The 20,638-nt window shown below is 35.8% G+C and overlaps 1 protein-coding gene across 9 annotated transcripts in view; it reads right to left on the minus strand.

Moving 5' to 3' along the window:
• The window catches only part of INPP4B (inositol polyphosphate-4-phosphatase type II B), a 249,236-nt gene that overhangs the window by 84,733 nt on the left and 143,865 nt on the right, over positions 1–20,638 (minus strand). For 4 of the 9 annotated variants that reach the window (XM_015861147.2, XM_015861145.2, XM_015861144.2 and 1 more), the window contains 5 exons: positions 18,227–18,306; positions 12,381–12,492; positions 11,876–12,043; positions 10,081–10,153; positions 4,532–4,679 (listed from right to left, as the gene is read on the minus strand). In XM_015861147.2, the coding sequence (XP_015716633.1) occupies positions 4,532–4,679; positions 10,081–10,153; positions 11,876–12,043; positions 12,381–12,492; positions 18,227–18,306 (581 nt within the window). The remainder of the gene's footprint in view (positions 1–4,531; positions 4,680–10,080; positions 10,154–11,875; positions 12,044–12,380; positions 12,493–18,226; positions 18,307–20,638) is intronic. The other 5 variants (XM_015861150.2, XM_015861149.2, XM_032444121.1 and 2 more) reach the window with 3 other exon arrangements.

Below are 20,638 nucleotides of genomic sequence, written 5' to 3' on the forward strand. Positions count from 1 at the left end.
TGAGCTTTACGTAGCTTTCTCCTGCTGATGGGAAGAACTGCCATGCATCATGTTATGCTGATGTTCCAGATGTTTAGGAAGACTGGTGTGTGCGTAGAAACATCCATGATTTACTTTATGAACTACATCAGGACAACCAGAGGTTTGTGCAGACTGCATGACTGGATAATGTTGCCATTGGACTCAAAACTTAAAACTAGATGCAAGATTTTGCTTCCAAGAAAATATTCAATAATTCGAGTATCAAATGAAGGTTGAGCACCCAGGGTTCAGATTAATATTGCACCACTTGATTTAGGGACTCGTGCTTCTATTTACTTAATGACAACTTGGATACATGATTGTAGAAAACTATTCAAAGTACCTGAAAAAATGTAACAAGAATTTCTTGTATTATATATGTAGATAGTTTCTACTTAAACAGTCCTTGTTTTGCCTCAGGTGGTTTAACAATGAAAGAAACAGAAAAACTCACTTTCTTATCATGCTGGATATAAGGATGTATAAACTGGATAAAAGTAATAAATAATAAAATAAGTAATATTCTGAACTTAGTCAAACAAGAGCTCTGGAGTAAATATGAGCCATAAACTTCAGGGTATGAGTCAATCACTTAAATGTAGCAAGCTTAAAAGTATACTCTTAAGGAAAGGAGCACAGAAATTATTTTTGCTACCAAAATTTACTTTTTAGTGTACATATTTATGGGTAAACATTACATCTACAGTAGAATAGAAGCAGATAAAATTGCTTCTATATTTCTTTATAACAGGTAGTGGACCCTGTGATATGTAGGCAATAACCCCTCAAAGCAATATAACATCTTTTCCAGAAATAAAAGAATCATAGCCACTTTACTATATTGTTATGAAAGCAAACAAATAATTATTTTAAAAGATTTAATCCCTTCTGGGGAAACTACTACAAGAATGTACAAAGATATTTTTATTTAATTCCTAATGTTTCTTCATTTAGAACCTCTTGAAAACATAATTATTTATTTTTTTTCTCTTAAAGAATATTTTTCCCCAAGCTAAATTACAGCTGTTTCTTCCTCCTTGTCTTAAAACTGTTTCCTTCCTGGGATATTTTATTATCTATATTTATTTTTAAAATACTAAAATCTTCAATATGCACATTTGAGGTTAAAGTTTATGACTCACTTATAATGTCAAAAGAATAGTTTTCCTTGGTCACACAATTATAAGAAGTCTTAAATTCAGTAACACTCCGAATGGCACCTGTGGAATTCACATTTTGTCCTAAATTCTACTTTTAGTACTTAGCAATTATACATAGAATTGTTTGCTCTTGTTGTTTGTTTCTACATTTTCCTATTTCATCAGGATATGGTGGAATCAGAGGAATAAGCTTGAGTCAGATTTTTAAGACAATGCTTTTGCTTCTATCATAGAACTGAAGCAACATTTACCTCAGAGAGATTTTATTTAGAACTTTATTTCTGTCAGACTGGAGTCATGGATGTGGCTTTAGTCATCATATTAACTGCATGATTACTCAAGCATCTAAATACTTTTGCGAGTGCTTTCTTTTTTCCAATTTACTTATAAGTACTTCATTCAAAAAAGAAACAGTGCTGATCTTTATGACTTGAGTAAAAATAACATTATACAAAACTTTTAAAGTCATGTTTACACTGTAATGTCTCTGCACCCCCAAGTGACATGAAATGACAAAAATGCACCCAACTTAGTGCTATCAGAACCCTAGGCATTACCTCTACACTACCTATACCCACGCAACAATTTCACCACACCATTGTTCAAAACAATGTAATTTTAAAAAAATGGCATGCAAAGGTCCAGAAGATCAACATCCACTTAAGAATTTTTGTATTAAAAGGCAAGAGCAAACCACACATCTTCCAAACAATTCAAAATGTTTCCTCATTCAGGAATACTGCATGAAAGGATGCACAAAACAAATTGTGAAAACTGTATTGCACTGAGCACAGCAGAGATGAAACAAGAAAAGTCTGCTGGGGTTGAGATGAACCATCCATCTCTGATGCAACAGGAAAGTTGGAATATGCCAGTTCACGTTTGGAAGAAATGTGTATGGTAGTTTCTACTTTAGATTCATAATTCTCTTGCTATGTTGATTTAGTGCAACACAAGCTTCTTCTACAACGACAAGCTTAGATTATACAGGCTGACAAACGTTCTCATCTAGTTATTGTAAACTACTAGCCTTTTTCATAATCATTGTGTTTGAAAAACTAGTTTGCTAGTCTTGCATGATGGATGCAAAATATCTAGAGAAGATCTGTGTAAAGAAATACTTAAGAAAGTACTCAATGGAAAGTGTTGAGAAGGAATCCTTTTTAATAAGAAGTAGTAAAGTAAACTAAATGATTCTTTTTAGAACAATAAAAATGATTATACACATCCTATTGAAACTTCTTCCAAGGAGGTTTGACGGGTAGTATCTCAAATGCAAGAATATCTTTAAAAGCATCATACCTTAATAAAATATAATGTTAAGTACACTCAGAGGTACATATTTCAGAGTATCAAGGTAAAAAATGAAAATGTTCAGCTAACAATGAACACTAGTTTAATCAACTGATAAACAATCTTAAGACATATGGAAAAAAAACAACAAAACTGCAATACAGAATATGTTTAACATTACACTTGAATATATTTGTTATAAGTAATTGCTTCAGATGTGACAATATTGAAGCAGACCAACTATAGTGAAGGAATAAAATGGAACATGCTGAGCATACTAAGAAGTGGGCTAAGTTTTCCTAAACAGGGTGGAAAATACGTAGAAACGAATGCTTCAGAAAGAATGGCCTTGAGAAGGTACAGTCCTGCCTGGACACCTACCTGTGCAACCTGGTGTAGGGAACCTGCTTTGGCACCGGGGTTGGACTCGATCTCTGGAGGTCCCTTCCAACCCCTACGATTCTGTGATTTGTACCTCTCACTGTCACACCCACACTTCTAACCAGGCTTTACAGCTATCCATACCGGCAGTAAGGAAAATCAGAACCACATGCTTCAATCATCATGCCACGTTTACTTATGTTTCTTCCTCAAAGCATTTCTTTGTTACAGTGGGTACTGAATGATCATTTAACAGAAATAAGCAATAAAACATAGCATGAGTTGTTCCAAAGAGATGAATGCTACAATGTGAAATAACACCAAGTACTGGTATTTGCACTATGGCTTTGGAGATGATAATGCATAAGAAATAAAAGTGGTTAAAGTAATTCTATAACTCTTAAATGGCATTTACCTATTGGGCAAATAAAAATTTGAGAAGTGGATGAGCTATACAGTCAGCATGATCAATTTTTATTGCTTACTAAAAAACCCTTACACATTAGTATTCTCAAAAAGGATCTGGCCATGAACACCTAAGCATGGCACTAATGAAAAAAAATGAAGTATTAAACCAATTCAAACATGCTTTTATAACCCATCATCACTACAACTAAATATGTACCAGTCCAATGACTTATTAAAGGCAAGATTGTGGACTGTCACATGCTGCTCTACTGGCACAAAAAGAAAACTGCACTGATGTAGTAGATGGGCTTAATAATAATTAATAAGACAGGAACCTCTACTGCAGAACCTCCTGTAAACAACCACAGGCAAGGCTTCATACTGGGTTGCTAAAGAGGGAATACGTGAAAGCGCACAGGGTAGCTTAGGGATGCAGCATTAGTTCATAGCTCTTACGCATCAGACAAGATGCCCACTTACGTGAGGCAAGTGTAATGGCAGAAGTAGTGACATTCTTCTGCATCATTCAGCACTACTGGGAAAAACAGGTAAGCATTTAGAGAAGCGCAAGACCTCTTGAAACGTTTTACCCAGTTGTACCAGCAGAATTTACAGTTCTATTTAAGTGCAAGTTGCAGTCTTAGCACATGAAGTGGGAATTTGGGTGTACAAAGGGTTTAAGGCCACTGGTGCTCCCTCTTTTTTTCCCAGGCCATTCACATATCCTATGATGCCTTTCCTGCCTAAAAGGCCCAACATGAGCTAAGGCTACAAAATGAAACTATTTTTATAAATTTTTCTCATGTTAATTAACATAAATCAGCTAGAAGAAAAGTGAGTTATATTCCAATTGCTTCTTCACTAACTACAAACATTATTTGCCATTGCTTGCATAATATTTATCTGAGCTATTAAGTGCTGCCTAAGTACAAAGCAAAATACTACAGCATAGTTCACACCCTTCTCATGCATTGTTTCTTTACAAAATGTTAGATTTTCTGAAAATCTATGTTGTTAACCAGATGTTGATTCTTATACACTTAAAGTCATGTACTCTAAAATGGATCATTGCTCAGAACTTATGAAGTCACTGCAGTCTTAGAGAAATCTGACAGTCAATCCTGTTGTTCAACTACAGCTCTAAAGCCTCAAAAATCCAAAGAACAGTGCACTTGGACTATTTCATAGTCCAAATTTACATTTTTAGCTCATCATATATTTTATTCTTACTAAGAAAATATTTAGTACTGCTAATTCCTCATCCTTACCTTCTCATATCCTCCTTTATGTGCAGATTGATCAGTTCTTTAGGAACATGGAAGGAGAGGATGGTCTCAGCCATCTGTTCCCGGATTCGCATCCACTTGTTGTCAGAAGTAGGAAATCTGTACAACTTACAGATTGGGTTTTTTAACACTGCAGAGAGGAAAAATTATATAGTTGCTTTCCTTAGGTTATATGACTGAAAATTTATGAGAACAAAATATCTAAAAATAATACATTACTTCCTCCCATGGCTTGTAGAATTACTCTCAAAACCATTAAGAATCTATTAAATACATTAGCATTTTATTTACTACAACAGCGTGTAGAAGACCAAATTCTGCCAATAAAGTAGATAAATCATAGCAGGTATTCTGTGAATTTAGTACTCCAGTGCAGTAAAAAGAGAAGTTATGTTCTCTATTCTTACACTTAAGACACAGGAAAAACAAAATGCGCAATTCAACAACGAACTTGACATAGTCAGTGCTATCACCTACTATCTGCTAGAATCACATGAATAATGAATTTCACTGGACAAGTGAAGTGTGCCTTACAGTTTAGGAGTATCTGATGCACCTTCTCCCATGATATGTACACAGAGAAGTCATTAACTCTTTAACTCCCAATAGCAACTATGTGGCAAACATGACAACCAGTAAGAATATCAGCTTCTTTTACAACCTTATTGCCTACGTAGGCTGATTTACAGAAACTGAAAAACAGAGAAAGTTATTAGTATTAGACAAGTAGTCTTGTATAACTTATTGAGAAATCCTCCAAGAAAAACCTGAAACAAGACCACAGATTCAGAGGTATCTATAATAAAACAGCTGCTGGCAATTTATAAAGAAAGGAATGCTGCAAATATACATGTTCCTTTTCTATTTCCATAATTTCTTTGAGATCTCTTTAATTAGTCTGATGAGAAATTAAAAGCCTTTTAGAGTCTTTCTGCCTTTATGATTGATTTTATTTACAAAACCTAGGTTCTGACTTCCTACTGTGAAATGGGCATAATAGATGATTGATGAAAATAGCAGATGAACAATATGAGTTTCTGTTCATCATTAGCACCCCAAATACCCCAATATTCAAATGTTAGTACACATATTTTACAGCTTGAGAATCCTCAAAAAAGAAAAGCATCTTCAAGCTCTGATCATATGATCAACTTGCATCCCGTGTCTGTGCTTTATTACTTCATTAAAATGTGCTGTGATGTTCTCCTATTTTCCTTGTCTTCCACTGAGATTCCATTATGTTAATAAAATCAAATTTTCAATAATGTTAACAGCCTCTGTCAATCCACTAAGCAGATAAAAGGCACCAATCATCTTCCATTAACAAGACACAGAACGACAATCTTCAGAAGTCAGAGGAGAGCTCAATAAGCCTGGTTAAGTTAGGACTGTCTTAAAATAGGAACATGTAATTTTTTTTCTTTCTCTCATTTATTTATTTAGTTGCACCACCTGTTCATTATGAAGCAGGCTGGTAACATTTACCATGAGATTTCAAATAATGATGACCTAGATGGAAAAGTCTTCACTATTTCTTCTTTTTATGTTTATTTTCCAATAAGCTTTCAAAGCAAGTTTTCCCAAGAACAGCACTTGAATCTGCACTCAATCTATTACATTCACAGAATTCATATTTGTCTGTGAGAACTTAATGCATGTGCATAAAACAGTTAGCTAAGCAGTGTATACTTAGCAGTCTCTTCCCCCTGCATCACTCTTTATCATCACCACCAGTAAAACAAAACAACAAAAGACAACAATCAACTGAAAAAAACACAGACTTAAAGTACTGCAGCATAACAGCAAGCAAGACTACTATCACTTCGGAAACATGGATCCAAAGTTCTTTCCTTTAGCATTTTCAGAATTAGCAAGTTGTTTTAGATACTACTTAAAGGTAATGTCTCTGCTACTGAAATTTCAGACTAGACCATTTACAGTTCTTTTAGGAAAAAAAAAAAAAAAAAAGGATAATGAAAAGAAAGAAAACATCTTTCCATGGGTTTATGAAGAAAGCTTCATTTATAAACACACACACACACACAAAAAGACTGGAAGGCAACCAAATAATTCTAACTTTCATTATAGCTCGCTACTTTGTGAGGTCGACAATAAGAATTGCACAATATTTTCTTTTCCTGTGAAGCAAAACACTGAAATGTTTATGTGACTCCATAAAATTCTTAGATGCATTTTTCTTTCTAATTTCACCAAGTGGCCTAAAAAAGAAATCCAGAAGGCTTTTAGCACCCAAACAGTAAGGATGGAAAGTCTAGAATTAGATTTTATAAGTAGTAGTTATTAAAATGAGTACAAGTTTCATAAATTTAATCCTTCCTGTATTTAGACATTGATCACATAGGGCACTGGAAAAAAGCAATTTCAGATGAACTTCAGTGGTTTAAAAAAGGAAAGATTTATTTTAAAATCGCTTCTTTATAGTACAAAGCTTTGAAGCCAATACCATATATTTTACTATTCATACTTTTGGACATTCCCATTTTTAAAGATCCCTGCACTTTTTACTCCATGCAATATACTTCTCATTGCTTCCCCTGTAAATAAAAAAATAATAAAAGAACCAGTACTCCACTTTCATTATTGTTCCCTACCCAACAAAAATCAAAGCATGCTGCTACCATACACTAATTTAATATTAGTGTTTGCATTTATATGTTCCTTTCTTAGGATAGATGTATTCTGATAAAATAAAGTTCAGCATCCTTAATTTTTGCTTGATTTCAATTGCTTTTATTCTTTTTGCCATTGCAAAGGGCAATAGGTTTGCTGGCAAGTATTCCTCTATTAGAAATGAATAACTCAGCATTGAGACATATAGATTCAATCTTTGGGGATATAATGGAATTAAAATAGGTATCTGTGAAATATACTCATTCCTCTCACTCATTAAGTGCATCATAACTCGAGGATTCTGAGGTCCATACATAAAGTTTTAAGTTTCATAAGAATGCCAAAATTTAGGGGTATTTTCTTCAGTTTCATAGTTTTGAGTGTCTGATAAATAACATGTGGGAGATAGAACAGTTTACAGCAACATAGACATGTAATAAACCTATGTTTCTGGCATATATGTTTATCATAGTTCTGTATGTACACAGCAAGGAGAGTAGTGCAGACAATATACACTGCAGGTAGGCTGCTATTCCCACTTTCTACCTCATTATTCTTCTTCCTTTCTTTTCATTTCTTGCCTCTGATTTTGCCACATGGAATTTTGTCTGATTTAAACAGATTTTTTTTTTAGAAATTTTCAGCTAAAATGGTCCAGCTGTTCAGAGAACGAGGCTAGAAAGTACAGGAAGGTCTACAATGTTAGAATTATGAGACCTGCAACACTTAATGCTTTATAAACTTGAATTCTGACAATGAATCTTCTAATTACTACATCCATGGCAATCCACCAAGATCGGACAGTGATTTAAGCATTAGGAAAGAAATCTTAGTATATAAATATTAAAACAGATAGACTTGAGCTAAACATGTCGTATGTGCACTCGGGGTCAACTTCTGTTGAAAACGCATCACTTCTAGTTTCTAATACTAAAACAACTGTGGATGTGTCATTCCTACATAGTGGATGAATACCTCTTTTGGACACAGCTAATATGTGGTACAATATGCTTAAGGGCAACACTAGTACCCATTTCAGAAAGCCCATTTCAAGGCAACAGGGACAGCTTTAATCCATATAAAGCCCAGTCATGGAGACATGCTGGGAAAGAAGCTTGACTGGTTGGGAAACAAGGCTGGATGTAGAAAAGGAAAGCAAGCATTTGATAAGAAAAGAAACTGGGAATTCTATAAGAATAAGGTGAAAAGAGTGGGAATAACAAAACTTGAAGTTGATGCCAGGTGTCTATCGAGAGCATAGGCAATGCTAGGGAAAGAAGAGGAAGTCACAAGTACAAGATGCAAATGGAGAAATAAGTACTTATTAGAACAAACTTCCTACACCTGAAAACTCTTTCCAATATCCGTGCACTGTCATTTCTCATATATCACATCTTCAGTTTTGCTCTTTCCTCTCAACTCTTTTTAAAAAGAAAATACACAAAAGCGCTGGAAAAGGTGATGAGCTGGGAATTTTCATTTTACGTTCTGTAACTGTACATGAGAACAATAAACATAGATACCTACGCTGCTGTCTACATACACTGTGAATCACATTCACTCTTGGCAGAGGCCCAAACTTCATTATTTGTAAAGCTGATATCTACTTTGAGAGCTCCAACAATTTAACACTACTTATTCCCCACAATACAACATCTGCCCACCAAAAAGATCAAATTCACCTAAAGAAGGCAATGAACTGAAAGAATACATTTGCAATCAATCAGCAACACTTTTTCTGACTAAAAATTACTTTGATACTCACTATCTGGATGACATTCAGAATCAAGGAGCTGCATTAAGTTTGAGCAGATCATCCAACTGGCTCTGTACCTTGTCTCCAAGAAAAGCCATAAATATATGCCTACAAATTCTCCTTGCCTCCAGCTACTTCCAGTTCAGAAATTTCTGTAACCAGACGTGCTTCCTGTCCATTTAGTAATTCTCAATGAATATCTTTTCCACAAACAATTCTAGCCTCCCATTGAATCAGTAACTAGAAATGGCAGTTCTAAAAAGTTTTTCTCTGGTTCTGATACAGTCTCAACAAATCACAGGAAAAAATACACCTTTCATTCATGCATGGGAAGACTATTTTGCTATGTTTCTAGTGCTTCCATCAGACTGCAGAGCTGGACTACTGTGTTTCCTGTCCTATCAGTGAAGCAATAAGAAAAAGTTTTGATAAAGGTTTTAAAAATGTTAAAACTTCAGTAACCTTTCTCTTCAACTGCCTGCAGCTAATGCACAGAATACTTGGCAGTACTGTGGTTTCAGATAACACATATAACTTATTTGTGACATTGTTACTGTATAACAGTAGAGATTCATAAACTTGGGCTAGTAAAACCTTTATGGCGCAGCATATCAGCATGTAATATTTCTCAGTATATTGAAAGAGAATTCTAGTTCAGTGAAGTACAGACAAGGCCAAAGCAGAACTGGAACTGAGAATGCCTTGCCCATCACTTCCTCAGTTTCAGGAGGTACAGCTTTCAGATTGAACAAAAATTGCCATGCCATCAACTATGAGAAAAATTAATTCCCCTGGGTATTCAATTGCAAATAGGACATAATTATTTTAACAGGATGTCATGCAATGACATGACAAAAACTTATGAGGTTAATTCCATGCCCACTGAAGACAATGACAGTCTTGAAAAATCACTGAATTGTAAAGATGTTGGAGAGGGAGATTTCAGCAGTATTACAGAAAGCATTACATGTCTGAAAGATTTCTTCACATTTGTTAGGAAAATGACACAGTCAAAAATACATAAAATATTAATTTATCTCTACAAGTTATGAGGAGTCCTTAAAGAGATCTGCTCCAAATTTCTGTGATTTCTTCAAGACCAGATATTCCAGTAGTCACCTCTTATGGAAGTTAAAATACTCACCTGCATTTAATGAAGGCAAGTTGTCTTTACCACTTACACCTTCGGGTTCTGTACACTCACGAACCAATGCACACTACAAAAGAAACACAAGTTTGTACTTGCAAATTGTGGCATGACAAGGAGTTGATAAGTATCTATAAAAGCAGCTCATAAGTAGCAGACTAAAAAGAACACTGATAACTTCCCAACCCTACCATTAATTACCATTTACATTTCTCTCTCTGTATGTTCCAATATATGGCAAAAGAATCAGAAGTACTACAGAGAAGATGACAGCGTATGGTCAGCTATTCCGTAATAGAACAGAAAGATCTCCTGCCAGTACAACAGCACAGGCTAAAATAACTTTTGACAAGTGATGTGCTTTCAGAGGGATTTCTTTCAATAAGGTAGCTTTCACATACATGGTGTCAGAAAGCACTCAGTGAATTATTAAAAAAGGCAGAAGTAGGAGCCACAAGAAATCTCTAAAACATGGCTGTGGTTTGTGATTAAAGTCATCTGTGACAAGTGAATTGGAAGATGTTCCCTTTGATAAGGCTAGTGTATAAAGTAAAAGTATCAAAACTCAATAGACAAATCAACTGGTATAAATCCACTTTTAAACATGCTATTATTAATATTTTTCATGTTTCTCCCTCAGTCAGAAGAAAGGTTTCTGAAGGTGACAGGAAACTCAGTTACTGTGGCTCTTGTTAAGATTTTCTGCTGCAGATCTTGAACTAAAGAGCAAGACATGAAGTACTCCCCACCACTTGACACTGCAGGTAGAACTGAACTATCAGCTTATTCCTCCATGAGTAGTTACCCGTGTATAGTTTATCTAATGAATTAACAAATCTAATTCAGAACTTATGTCTTTGAAGTAATACAGCATCTCTACATTTTTGCAATTGTTTTTTTGGGAATATACTCAAACTGCATCTCTACTACAATCATACAAACTATAGCTCCATGATGCAACACTATGACGCAACAAATCAATAAAAACTAAGGACTGCTATAAAGATCAAAAGTTGTCACAAGGTTGCTCTTTCTTGAAGTATTAGAATAGCTCAGAAAAAGTCTATTAAAAGCCTTTTGGCTTCCACAAGTCAGACATATCAAATTACCGTCTCAAATCTCATTCAACACATTAAAACAGAATAAAAATAAAAGAGAAGGGTAAAGAAACGGTTTTGCATATCTTGTAGACATTTTAGAGTACAAAACAAGAAAGATTTCATAGTATTTGTTGGCCACTTTGGAATTAGTCCCAGTAGTCCACGTTTTTAAAAGGACTTTGGGGTCCTTACAACAAGAATGGTTAAAAAAACCCAAGGGTCAACATATCCTTAGAGTTTTCTACACTATTTTGGCTGAGCAGAAAAGATACTCACAACAGTGTTAATTCTCTCCAAATACACATTCTTTTCTGTTACCTCCAAATAAAAAAGTATGCAGTACTTAAACTTGAACCCCTGGTAGAATTTTCTCAAATGTGTTGTTTCTGAATCTTGTCCTAGCCCAAGCTTCTTGTCATCCATCCTTTCCACCCCTCCTTTGTTCCTCCTTTTCCTTTCCAAATCCATTCCCACTGTATCATCTCCAGTTCGCATCTCCACCACTTTTGGCTTCAAGACTTGCCTACTGGAGAGCATTTCTACCCTTTCCAACCCCCTCCTGCTCTTCTTCCTGCCTCACACCATGTTTGCCTGAATTCAAAATCCTTACACACCCCCTCTGCTCAACACTTCCCTATTCTAGCATTGAAGTATCACCACTGCCACCCACTACACCAGTAGATTTTCCCCACCATTTTATGCTCCCTTGAAATGCAGCTGAATCTGTCCCTTTTTAAGGGGGGGTTCACCTCTTCTTTGGATTGCCTGTCTGCCATTCTTTCCAGGTTTTCAGTATTGTGGGCACTGGCTGCACTTAAAAATCCACGTGAATGGGACTTCAATGGCAGAAAACAGAGGAACTGTCCAAGGAAAAAAAAAATAAAATCATATTTATGGTGTCCCTGTGGACAGGTGTTGATCAGGAGTGATTAAAGATGATCAGATGAAATCAAAATCAACCCTTTTTAAATTTTTTTCTAAAAAAGGAGAGGGACTGGGAAATCAATCACAGATGATGCAGAATCAATCTGCATGTTTTCATAAAATTAACTTTTATTTTTTGAGAGATTAAGTGTGAACAGTACTTTACCCCACAATTTATTTAATAACTACTTAACACAATGTGATATGAGTAATTTAGGTATCTGGGGCAACTAATATTTCTATTTAATTTTGTGCAATCAACTGAGCTGATACCTTTTGATCCTGTGAATCTGTTGTGATGTGTCCTGGTTCCCCATCTTCTAGCTCTCCCATCTTCACAAGATTGACTTCAATAGTACCAACTGTCTTTCCACCATCAGAAGTTCTGGGGAAAAAAAAATCCCAGGACACTGGGTCATAAGTAGCATCTAACTCTATCAATAAAAATATTTTCAGTAAACGTTTAGTTCCTTCTTCTGTATATCTGCAGAGATCTGTATTTACATCTATAAGGAAGCATTAACAATAAGGCTTATTATGTTTTCTGCATATTGCTTGTAACATGGAATGTTTTCATCATAAAACTGAGGACTGGAAGCTTGTATAAATGGTGGAAGAATCCATGAACATTGTCAAGTTTTCATTCTAGATGGTATTCTGCCTGTGGATTGCGGGGAAAAAGGGACATTACCTGCTAAGCCAATAGCTCACTTAATACCTGCAGTCTCAGTACACCGTTTAATGCTTTGTTTCCTAACAATCTGCAAAGAACATGTTCAGTAGGTTAATAAATTTGTTGCTAAATCTCAAGAGTGCAACAAATCTGAATCTCACTTTTCTTTTTGTAGTATCTCTACAGAGTAATTATACAGACTCATTCCACTTCTTAAACTAAATGGGCAAGGATAACATAATTGCAGGTGAATTCCTATATAATTATTTCTGCAAATAGTTTTGGGAAAAAAATGAAAGGTAATTCCAATTACATGTTGAAAGAAAGAATGCTGCACGCTACCTTTCAGAAAAATAAGGCTTTAAACTCTAAAATGATTCAATGCTTTTTGGCTTTCACTTGAAGCAAAACTTTACTCAAAATACCAAGATTACACAGTCTGTCTCCTCTGGCTTATTGTGAATGGCTGGATTTTTTGGAAGGAAGGAAATAAATGTAACAGACCATTTGACAGTAATGAAAAAAACTAATACAACACCTACCAAGCAGAAATTAGCAATGATGATATTAAGTTTAGCAAAATTGAAAAGCACAGAGGGGAAGAACTAAAACAAATGGATTTGAGGCAATAACATATATCAACTCAGAAATAAAGATGCAAAGTGGTAGAGCAGCACAAAGGAAATACATAGAAATAAGCATTAGATAAGTATTTCCAATAAAAACTTTCACATTCCTAGGGAAATTCTCACTGCAGAACAACAAACAAGTTTAGCAAGGACACGCTTACAGATCTTAAAAAAAACAACAACACATCATATCGTATTAGTAAAGGATCAATAAGAACACCAACCACTACTCTCAGAATTCTCCCTACCAGGATAGAGCCCATAGCCAAGCATTGGCCCTGTAGTACACCACTAGTATGGTACAACATGACAACTCTGAGCAAGTAGGCAAGATAAAGCCCACTACATTTGGGGTCACAAGAGCTTCTGAGAGACACAGCACTGATGCATGTAAGCCCTGCACTCAGTCAAGCCAGGCCCATGTTGGCTCAGCCTTCCAGCCATGTGCAGTGCTTGGGCTTTCTCAAGTTAATTACTGAAATAAAAGCTGCACAACCCTGGCTACCACAATTTTACACAATCTTGATTTTTGCATGCTGTATCAAGTCTTAATTAGGTCAGAGAAAGTTGAGTTTTTGAAGTGATTGACATTAAGCACCCACATCAAGCTTTTCGGGCACGAATACTTATTTATCATGCTAAATAAAAACTATTTACATACATAAATTTTACATATGTACATTTATAAATACAGCTACTTTGAGCTTCCAATTTTAATAAGTAATTTTTGTTACCAGTCATTATACCTTTAATGTGTGATTCAGTAAAATACACTCATCGTGCAGCTACACAAATCAAATGTTTTTATATAAAACCCCTTCAAAATACACAATTATCCATATTTTTCATGTCATTGCTTCACTTGCTTTAAGACAAATTCATTACTGACAATAAAAAAAAGAAACAATTAAAACAAACCAATTCTAAATAGCCTTGCAACCAAAGAAGGCTATGTTAATTAATGAAGTATATAAAGAAAAATAATGAGGTAGAAAGGTTCAATGTCTAAAGGGTGTTTATGAGCAAAAGTACATAATAATTTTGAAATGTATGAAAATCAACTTAAGTTCCTTCTGAAATTAGAACATTCTTCTCAGATACTACAGCAGAGTTGTTTGTTTTCTTCTTCCTAGATAACAACCAGCATGTGAACTAAGTTACTTCAACAAAGGGACCACAGCTTCTCCAAGGAAAAAGGGAACATACAAGACGTTAGCATATCATATACAACTCCATAAAGCAGAGCCAGTGTATTGCTACAAGACTGACAATTTTTTCAACAACTCAATGTGTCCTGATCAAAGCGTCAAAGGGACAACCTCATCAGCAGGCTGACTTCAATATGCAATAGAACTTGGCTGTAATCCTGATCATTCACTTGACAATCAGAAGAAAAATCCTGCCCTTCCATTTTTTTTTTAAGGAAACATGATTTCTAAGGTCAAAAAGACCTGCAAGTTTGACACCGACCTAGATAAAAAACAGGTCTGATTCAAGATTACATAAGGGAAAATTAAGAATATAAGTGGAAGTTCAATAAAAATGAGCTCAGTCTGCAAATGAACTGGTAAAAGTCAATGACGTTTGCTTCCAAAATAAAACAAACAAAAAAATATATGAAAGCACCAGTTACACTTTCTTGGTCCTTGTCTGAATTGCTTTAGAGGAATATATTCCTCTAAATATTCTTCTTCATTGCTTCAGTGTGGTGGTGATTGTTGACTGCATTGCTAGCCTGCACATGTGGCAACAGAAGTGTGGAAGCTTTCTCCATACACGTACAAAGAAATGCAATTGATGTAATTTTATTTTCTATCAAGTTTTCTTGATGATTGTCTCCTCAAAATCACTCTTGATCTGTTCTTAAGCATATGTTACATTAAAATATGAAACACAGTATTTACAAGAGAAGACAATGCAATGGAATAACACAGTGGGGCTATTACGTTGTAATTGTACTTAAAGAACTCTATACATGTCCAGGGAGAAACCATCATTATCTCCATAAGACACTGAACTTAAAATAACACTGGTGCCTGACCATCTTCAAACAACAGACGTGTCATAGATTTAAAACTATCAAGCAACATAATGAGGTAATTGTGATTAAAAGAAAATTAAAAGTGAGAACTACTCAGAATTTACACAGTAGGGGGGAAAAAAGCAACTGATCACTGAAATAAGATGGAGATCTGTATTATTTTACTTCGAATTAAAACAAACACTACTGCATATGTATATATTTCAGGTAATTTGCTTGGACAAACAGAAAACAATCACACGCACACATTGTTAAGCAGATCATTAGGAAAATAATTAATGGGCTTCAAAATACGTTAGGTTAGAAAAGCTTATTTGCTGTTGTTTAATAAAGTTGAAAGTGCAGCTTGCAGTGACACACTGCAATTAAGACAATCCCTGTGCCAAACTGCTTACAGCCATGAGACAAGATGCACTACAAAACCCCAGGAGTTCAGTATAACATGAACTGCACCTTGAAAAACCTGTATATGGATTTTTCTGACACACACAGCAGGGAGGTGGAATAGAACAATAAAAATAAAGCAACTGTCAATGTGAGAAGCCTACATTTGGCTGCAATGCTAGTTGGCTTGTGGAACTGGATTCCTGATGATTTATTTCATTTAAAGCAGCCTGGGACAAAGAGCACCAATTGGCCCATTTTTGCCTACAGAGCATCTGCATTTGGAATATTATCAATAAAGGGGACAGCGTTTGAAGAGTGACTTCTAAACCAGATTTGGAAGCAGAGGACGCAGGCTTCAGTAGCAAAGCTGGCACTATTTCAGTCTATCCCTTCCCACTCAGTCCAACCTGCCTTCCTCCTGCAGTGCTCACTCCATCTGCTGCAGCCATAGTCCCATGTCAGTTTGCACCCACCTACACTGGAGCAATTAAAGTCCCATCATCTCATAAACCCTAGGGGCATAGTACCAAGTGAAACAGTAGTTTTCAGACTTAAAGCAGTAGTTCCATTAGTGCTACATGGAATCATAGAATTACTCAGGTTGGAAAGACCTCAAAGATCAAGTCCAACCTCAGCCTAACCATAGCACCCTAACTCTAACAACACTCTGCTAAATCATCTCTCTCAGCACCACATCCAAACAGCTCTTAAACACATCCAGGGCTGGTGACTTGACCACCTCCCTGAGGAGCCGATTCCAGTTTTTAACTACCATTTCTGTAAAGAAGTCTTTCCTAATGTCCAACCTAAACTTACCTTAGCACAGCTTGAGGCCATAATGTTGTTTAGTTTACCAAGCCAAATCCAGATGCTTTTGAAGTTGTCTTGAACTTAGCTCAGGTTTAAAACCACAACTGCTTAGTAATGCTTCTAACATTACTGTAAAGTTTATTACATACATGGGTTTGCTTACCACCCCAAGTCCTTGAGAACCACCAGGCTAATATCAGTTTCATCAAAGAGGAGACAAAGAGCTACCTAGAACTGTCCTGAGCATCAGAAACATCCATCTCAACACCTCTAGCGATAAAAGGCTGACACAAGCATCCAGAAAAGAAGGAAGAAACAAGCTAGCAGGTGAGCTAGATGGACTGAGACTGATAGTTACTCGCCTCCAATGCACTTCTCATTGAGTCCCATAACTGCACAGTGAATATGCAAATTCAGGCCTGCTAACTTGTTCCCATGGCTATACCTTTCATCCCAAAAAAATGGCTTAAGAACAGAAAGAAAAAGAGAAACAGACTGTGTATTTGCATAACGGTGTTAATTATAAATGACAAAGCCACTGACTGCCTGAAAAGCAACTGGTATGATTTCCAGTCAAGCAGGTAGCCCCATTCTCTAGTGCATAATACAAAACAAATGCAGTTAGTACAGTCTAACATACAAACATACAAAAACATGATGGAACTGTGACAATGGCAATGAACATTGGACTTTGAACAATGAACTCAAGGCTGGTTTCATGTTCAACTCATATGCAGAATAAAATATGTAACACAATTTTTCTATGGCACCTATGTGTAATACTGAAGGCAGAATATATACCAGAAGACTTAAGAGTATCTTCTACCACAACTCTCAGCTTTCTTAGTCACATCTTATTACCCTCAAAATTGTGCTATGTAGAAACATGATGCTCAGAGAATTTTACCTACGCCTATCCAGTCATCCCAAATGAAATTCCATTGCGCTTGCAAAAATTGCAAATCAATACCATGTCCAGTCCAATGGATTCATACTGAAAAATCACAAGCTAAAATATTTCCCCTAATCTTAAAAATGGTTTTCATTTATATCTTAATGTTATAACCGTAAGTCAGCACCAAAGGTAAAAACTGTATTCTTCAGTTCAGAGCTTTAATAAATATCTATTAATCACTACCCTAGTTTTCAAACACTGGTCATGACTCTCCTGCAGATATGTGTGTTGTGTCACTGAACAGTGTTGTACATCAACCCCCACTGTCACTTAGACATTTAGCCCTCTGGCAGCAAACTGTAAAATTGTTATTCTTTAAGATACACTTATGAAACCAAACTGAGAATATTACACTCCTTTCTAATGGAAATTGTGAAACAAAATCCTCTACGTTTTAGTTCACTGAAATTCTTCCGTGTGTTTACACCAAAAAAACACTAACCTTTTCTTATCAACTTCAGTAATTGGTATTTCTTTTTGTCTTAGTGTATGGAGAAACAGAAGCACTTCAAGCTGACTTCTAGCATAAGCAACAAAATACGGAGTTTCTAACAGTAAAGCAGGAATCACCCAATGAGATGGATTATTAGCTTGATCTGGCTTACTACAGATGAAAACAATTACCTGAGGGTAAGGGTCAACTGTTGTTCCTTCGACCTCACCAAGTCTCCTACTGTAAAAGTTGTACAGCCCAGGAAGCTTCGCTATGAAATGAAGCAGAAAGAAGAGACAAAATCTATCAATTTTTGAAGTTTCAATTGTTACTTTTTGGTCTTCCAATCTTTCTTTGGTACCTAGAAACATCCCAACATACTAGTTTGAAAAATTATATGATAGAAATTACTTGTGAATAATTTGCCTCTGGTGAGGCTGCATCTCGAGTACTGTGTTCAGTTTTGGGCTCCTCACTACAAGAAAGACATCAAGGCCCTGGAACATGTCCAGAGAAGGGCAACAAAACTGATGAGGAGTCTGAAGCACAAGTGTTATGAGGAGCAGCTCAACGAACTGGGATTGTTTAGCCTGGAGAAGAGGAGGCTCAGGGGAGACCTCATTACAGTCTACAACTTCCTGAAGGGAGGATGCAGAGGTGCTTGGCCTTTTCTCCTGGGAAACAAACAGGGCAGTGTTCAAGAGGCATCTGGATGAGGAGCTACAAGATATGGTTTAGTGGTTTGCTGTAGCTACAGTAACGGGAGGACAGTTGGCCTAGATGATCTTGTAGGACCTTTCCAACCTTATGATTCTACGATAATGTTAGTTTGTTTTTCATTTTTACAAAAATTATTAAAAGAAACACAGTGTCTGTGTTTTTCACTCTAGCCTGATTTCACTCTACTGTTGAAATCAAAATAAAATACCACTGAAAACTATATGGAATCTTGGATCTCCAAATTAAAGAATAATCAAACTGCTCTTATGTGAGTGAAATCAACAAACAACATGCAGAGACCAATTGTGAACTTGGGGGAAAATGAGGATTTGTTACTACTGTGTAATCATCTTCCTTTTGTTAAAAAAGAACAACAAAAACAAACAAACAAAAAAAAAAAAAACCACGGACTGCTTTATTTCAAGAAGGCTCAGCTATATATTAAATATTTACATATATTTACATATTTGTTATGTAGATCTCAGTTTAGATATTATTATGTCTGTACTAAGATAGGTTTTCATGCATTTCGTTTAACTCACAATACCCATTTTAGGTAAGCCACAACAACATACTCAAGTTGGTAAGTTAGATCAACAATTATGGCTTATTCCTATCACAAATACAGGCTTAAAATAGGTAGTAATTTCCTGTGTTTTGGTTGGCACTTAACTAGAAGAAGAAAAATGATAGAAGCTAAGAGTCTAGGGAAGGCTAGGAAAACAGTGGAAGCAAAAAACAAACAAACAAAAAAGTGTATACAAAATTTATCAACAAAAAGGACACAGTCACATAAAATCTGGTTAGTTTTCACTGCCAACTGAAACATATACTTGTTAGAAATACGCCCAGGTATGATGATGCACAGCCTTGCTAGAGTAGACACACAGACATTTTCATCTTCCTTTAGATCAGTCATTACAGCATTTTTTTCTTTTAAAACTGTATGGTGGCACGGTTAGCTCAGATTACTCATCTTAAAAGAGCACATCCTTCTCTGTCCAATGAGAATACATTCTTTGGTACAGCTTCTATAGAGCAGCCTTTCATTGGCATTTCATGGCAGTTAAATGTTTGTATCTACAACCTTACCACTTGAAAAGAGGAAGTGGGAGATCTGAACAAAACTGATACAAGTTTGGTGCTTGTATTCTCAAATCCATTTGAGAATCCAAAGTAGGAGTCCATATATGACCAAAGGTAGGAGGTGGTTACACAGTCCTTTCATAAAATCTAGGAGCTTTGGGCACTATATCCACTAACCATCTCTGAGAGTTTCAACTAGCTCTCTGGGATCACAAAATGGAAGTTGAATAATTTTACAGGGTTAAAAAAAAAAATAAATCCACTTATTTGCTTGTCTCACACTTATGCTTATTTATAATAAAACTTCCTTTACCTGGCAATGCAATTGGGAATTCTTAGCAAAATTAACTGCAGTTGTGAATAATTCCATGACCTAAATGCAGAGAGTTCAAGGGGTCTAACTTCAAATGATGCTGGAGATTACTTTTTCCATAGTGATTTGGAGACAAATCTTGTATCCTGGGGGCCTAAACTGGCAGTCTACAAACCAATTGAACTTTGCACTTTAAAATTAGACTTCAAACAGAACAGCTGCTGTAACTCTAATTACAGAGCAATATTCCAATAATTTTGGTAGTGGAGTACTTATGGTTATAAATCTGAAAAAATGAGTCTTGACTAGTTTGATGAATTATCCCACCTAGCCAAAGAGAGAAGTCTCTGTAACAGTTACATAAAAAGATGAAACACATTGATTATTTCACTAAGCCTGAAAGTGCTGCCAAATTACAGGTTTTCTGAACATTAGCTGAAGTGCTGGAAACTCTGCCATGGAAGCCCTGAAAACGCAGGAAACT

The sequence above is a fragment of the Coturnix japonica genome, chromosome 4 (genome assembly GCF_001577835.2).
Source record: "Coturnix japonica isolate 7356 chromosome 4, Coturnix japonica 2.1, whole genome shotgun sequence".
Taxonomy (NCBI): domain Eukaryota; kingdom Metazoa; phylum Chordata; class Aves; order Galliformes; family Phasianidae; genus Coturnix; species Coturnix japonica.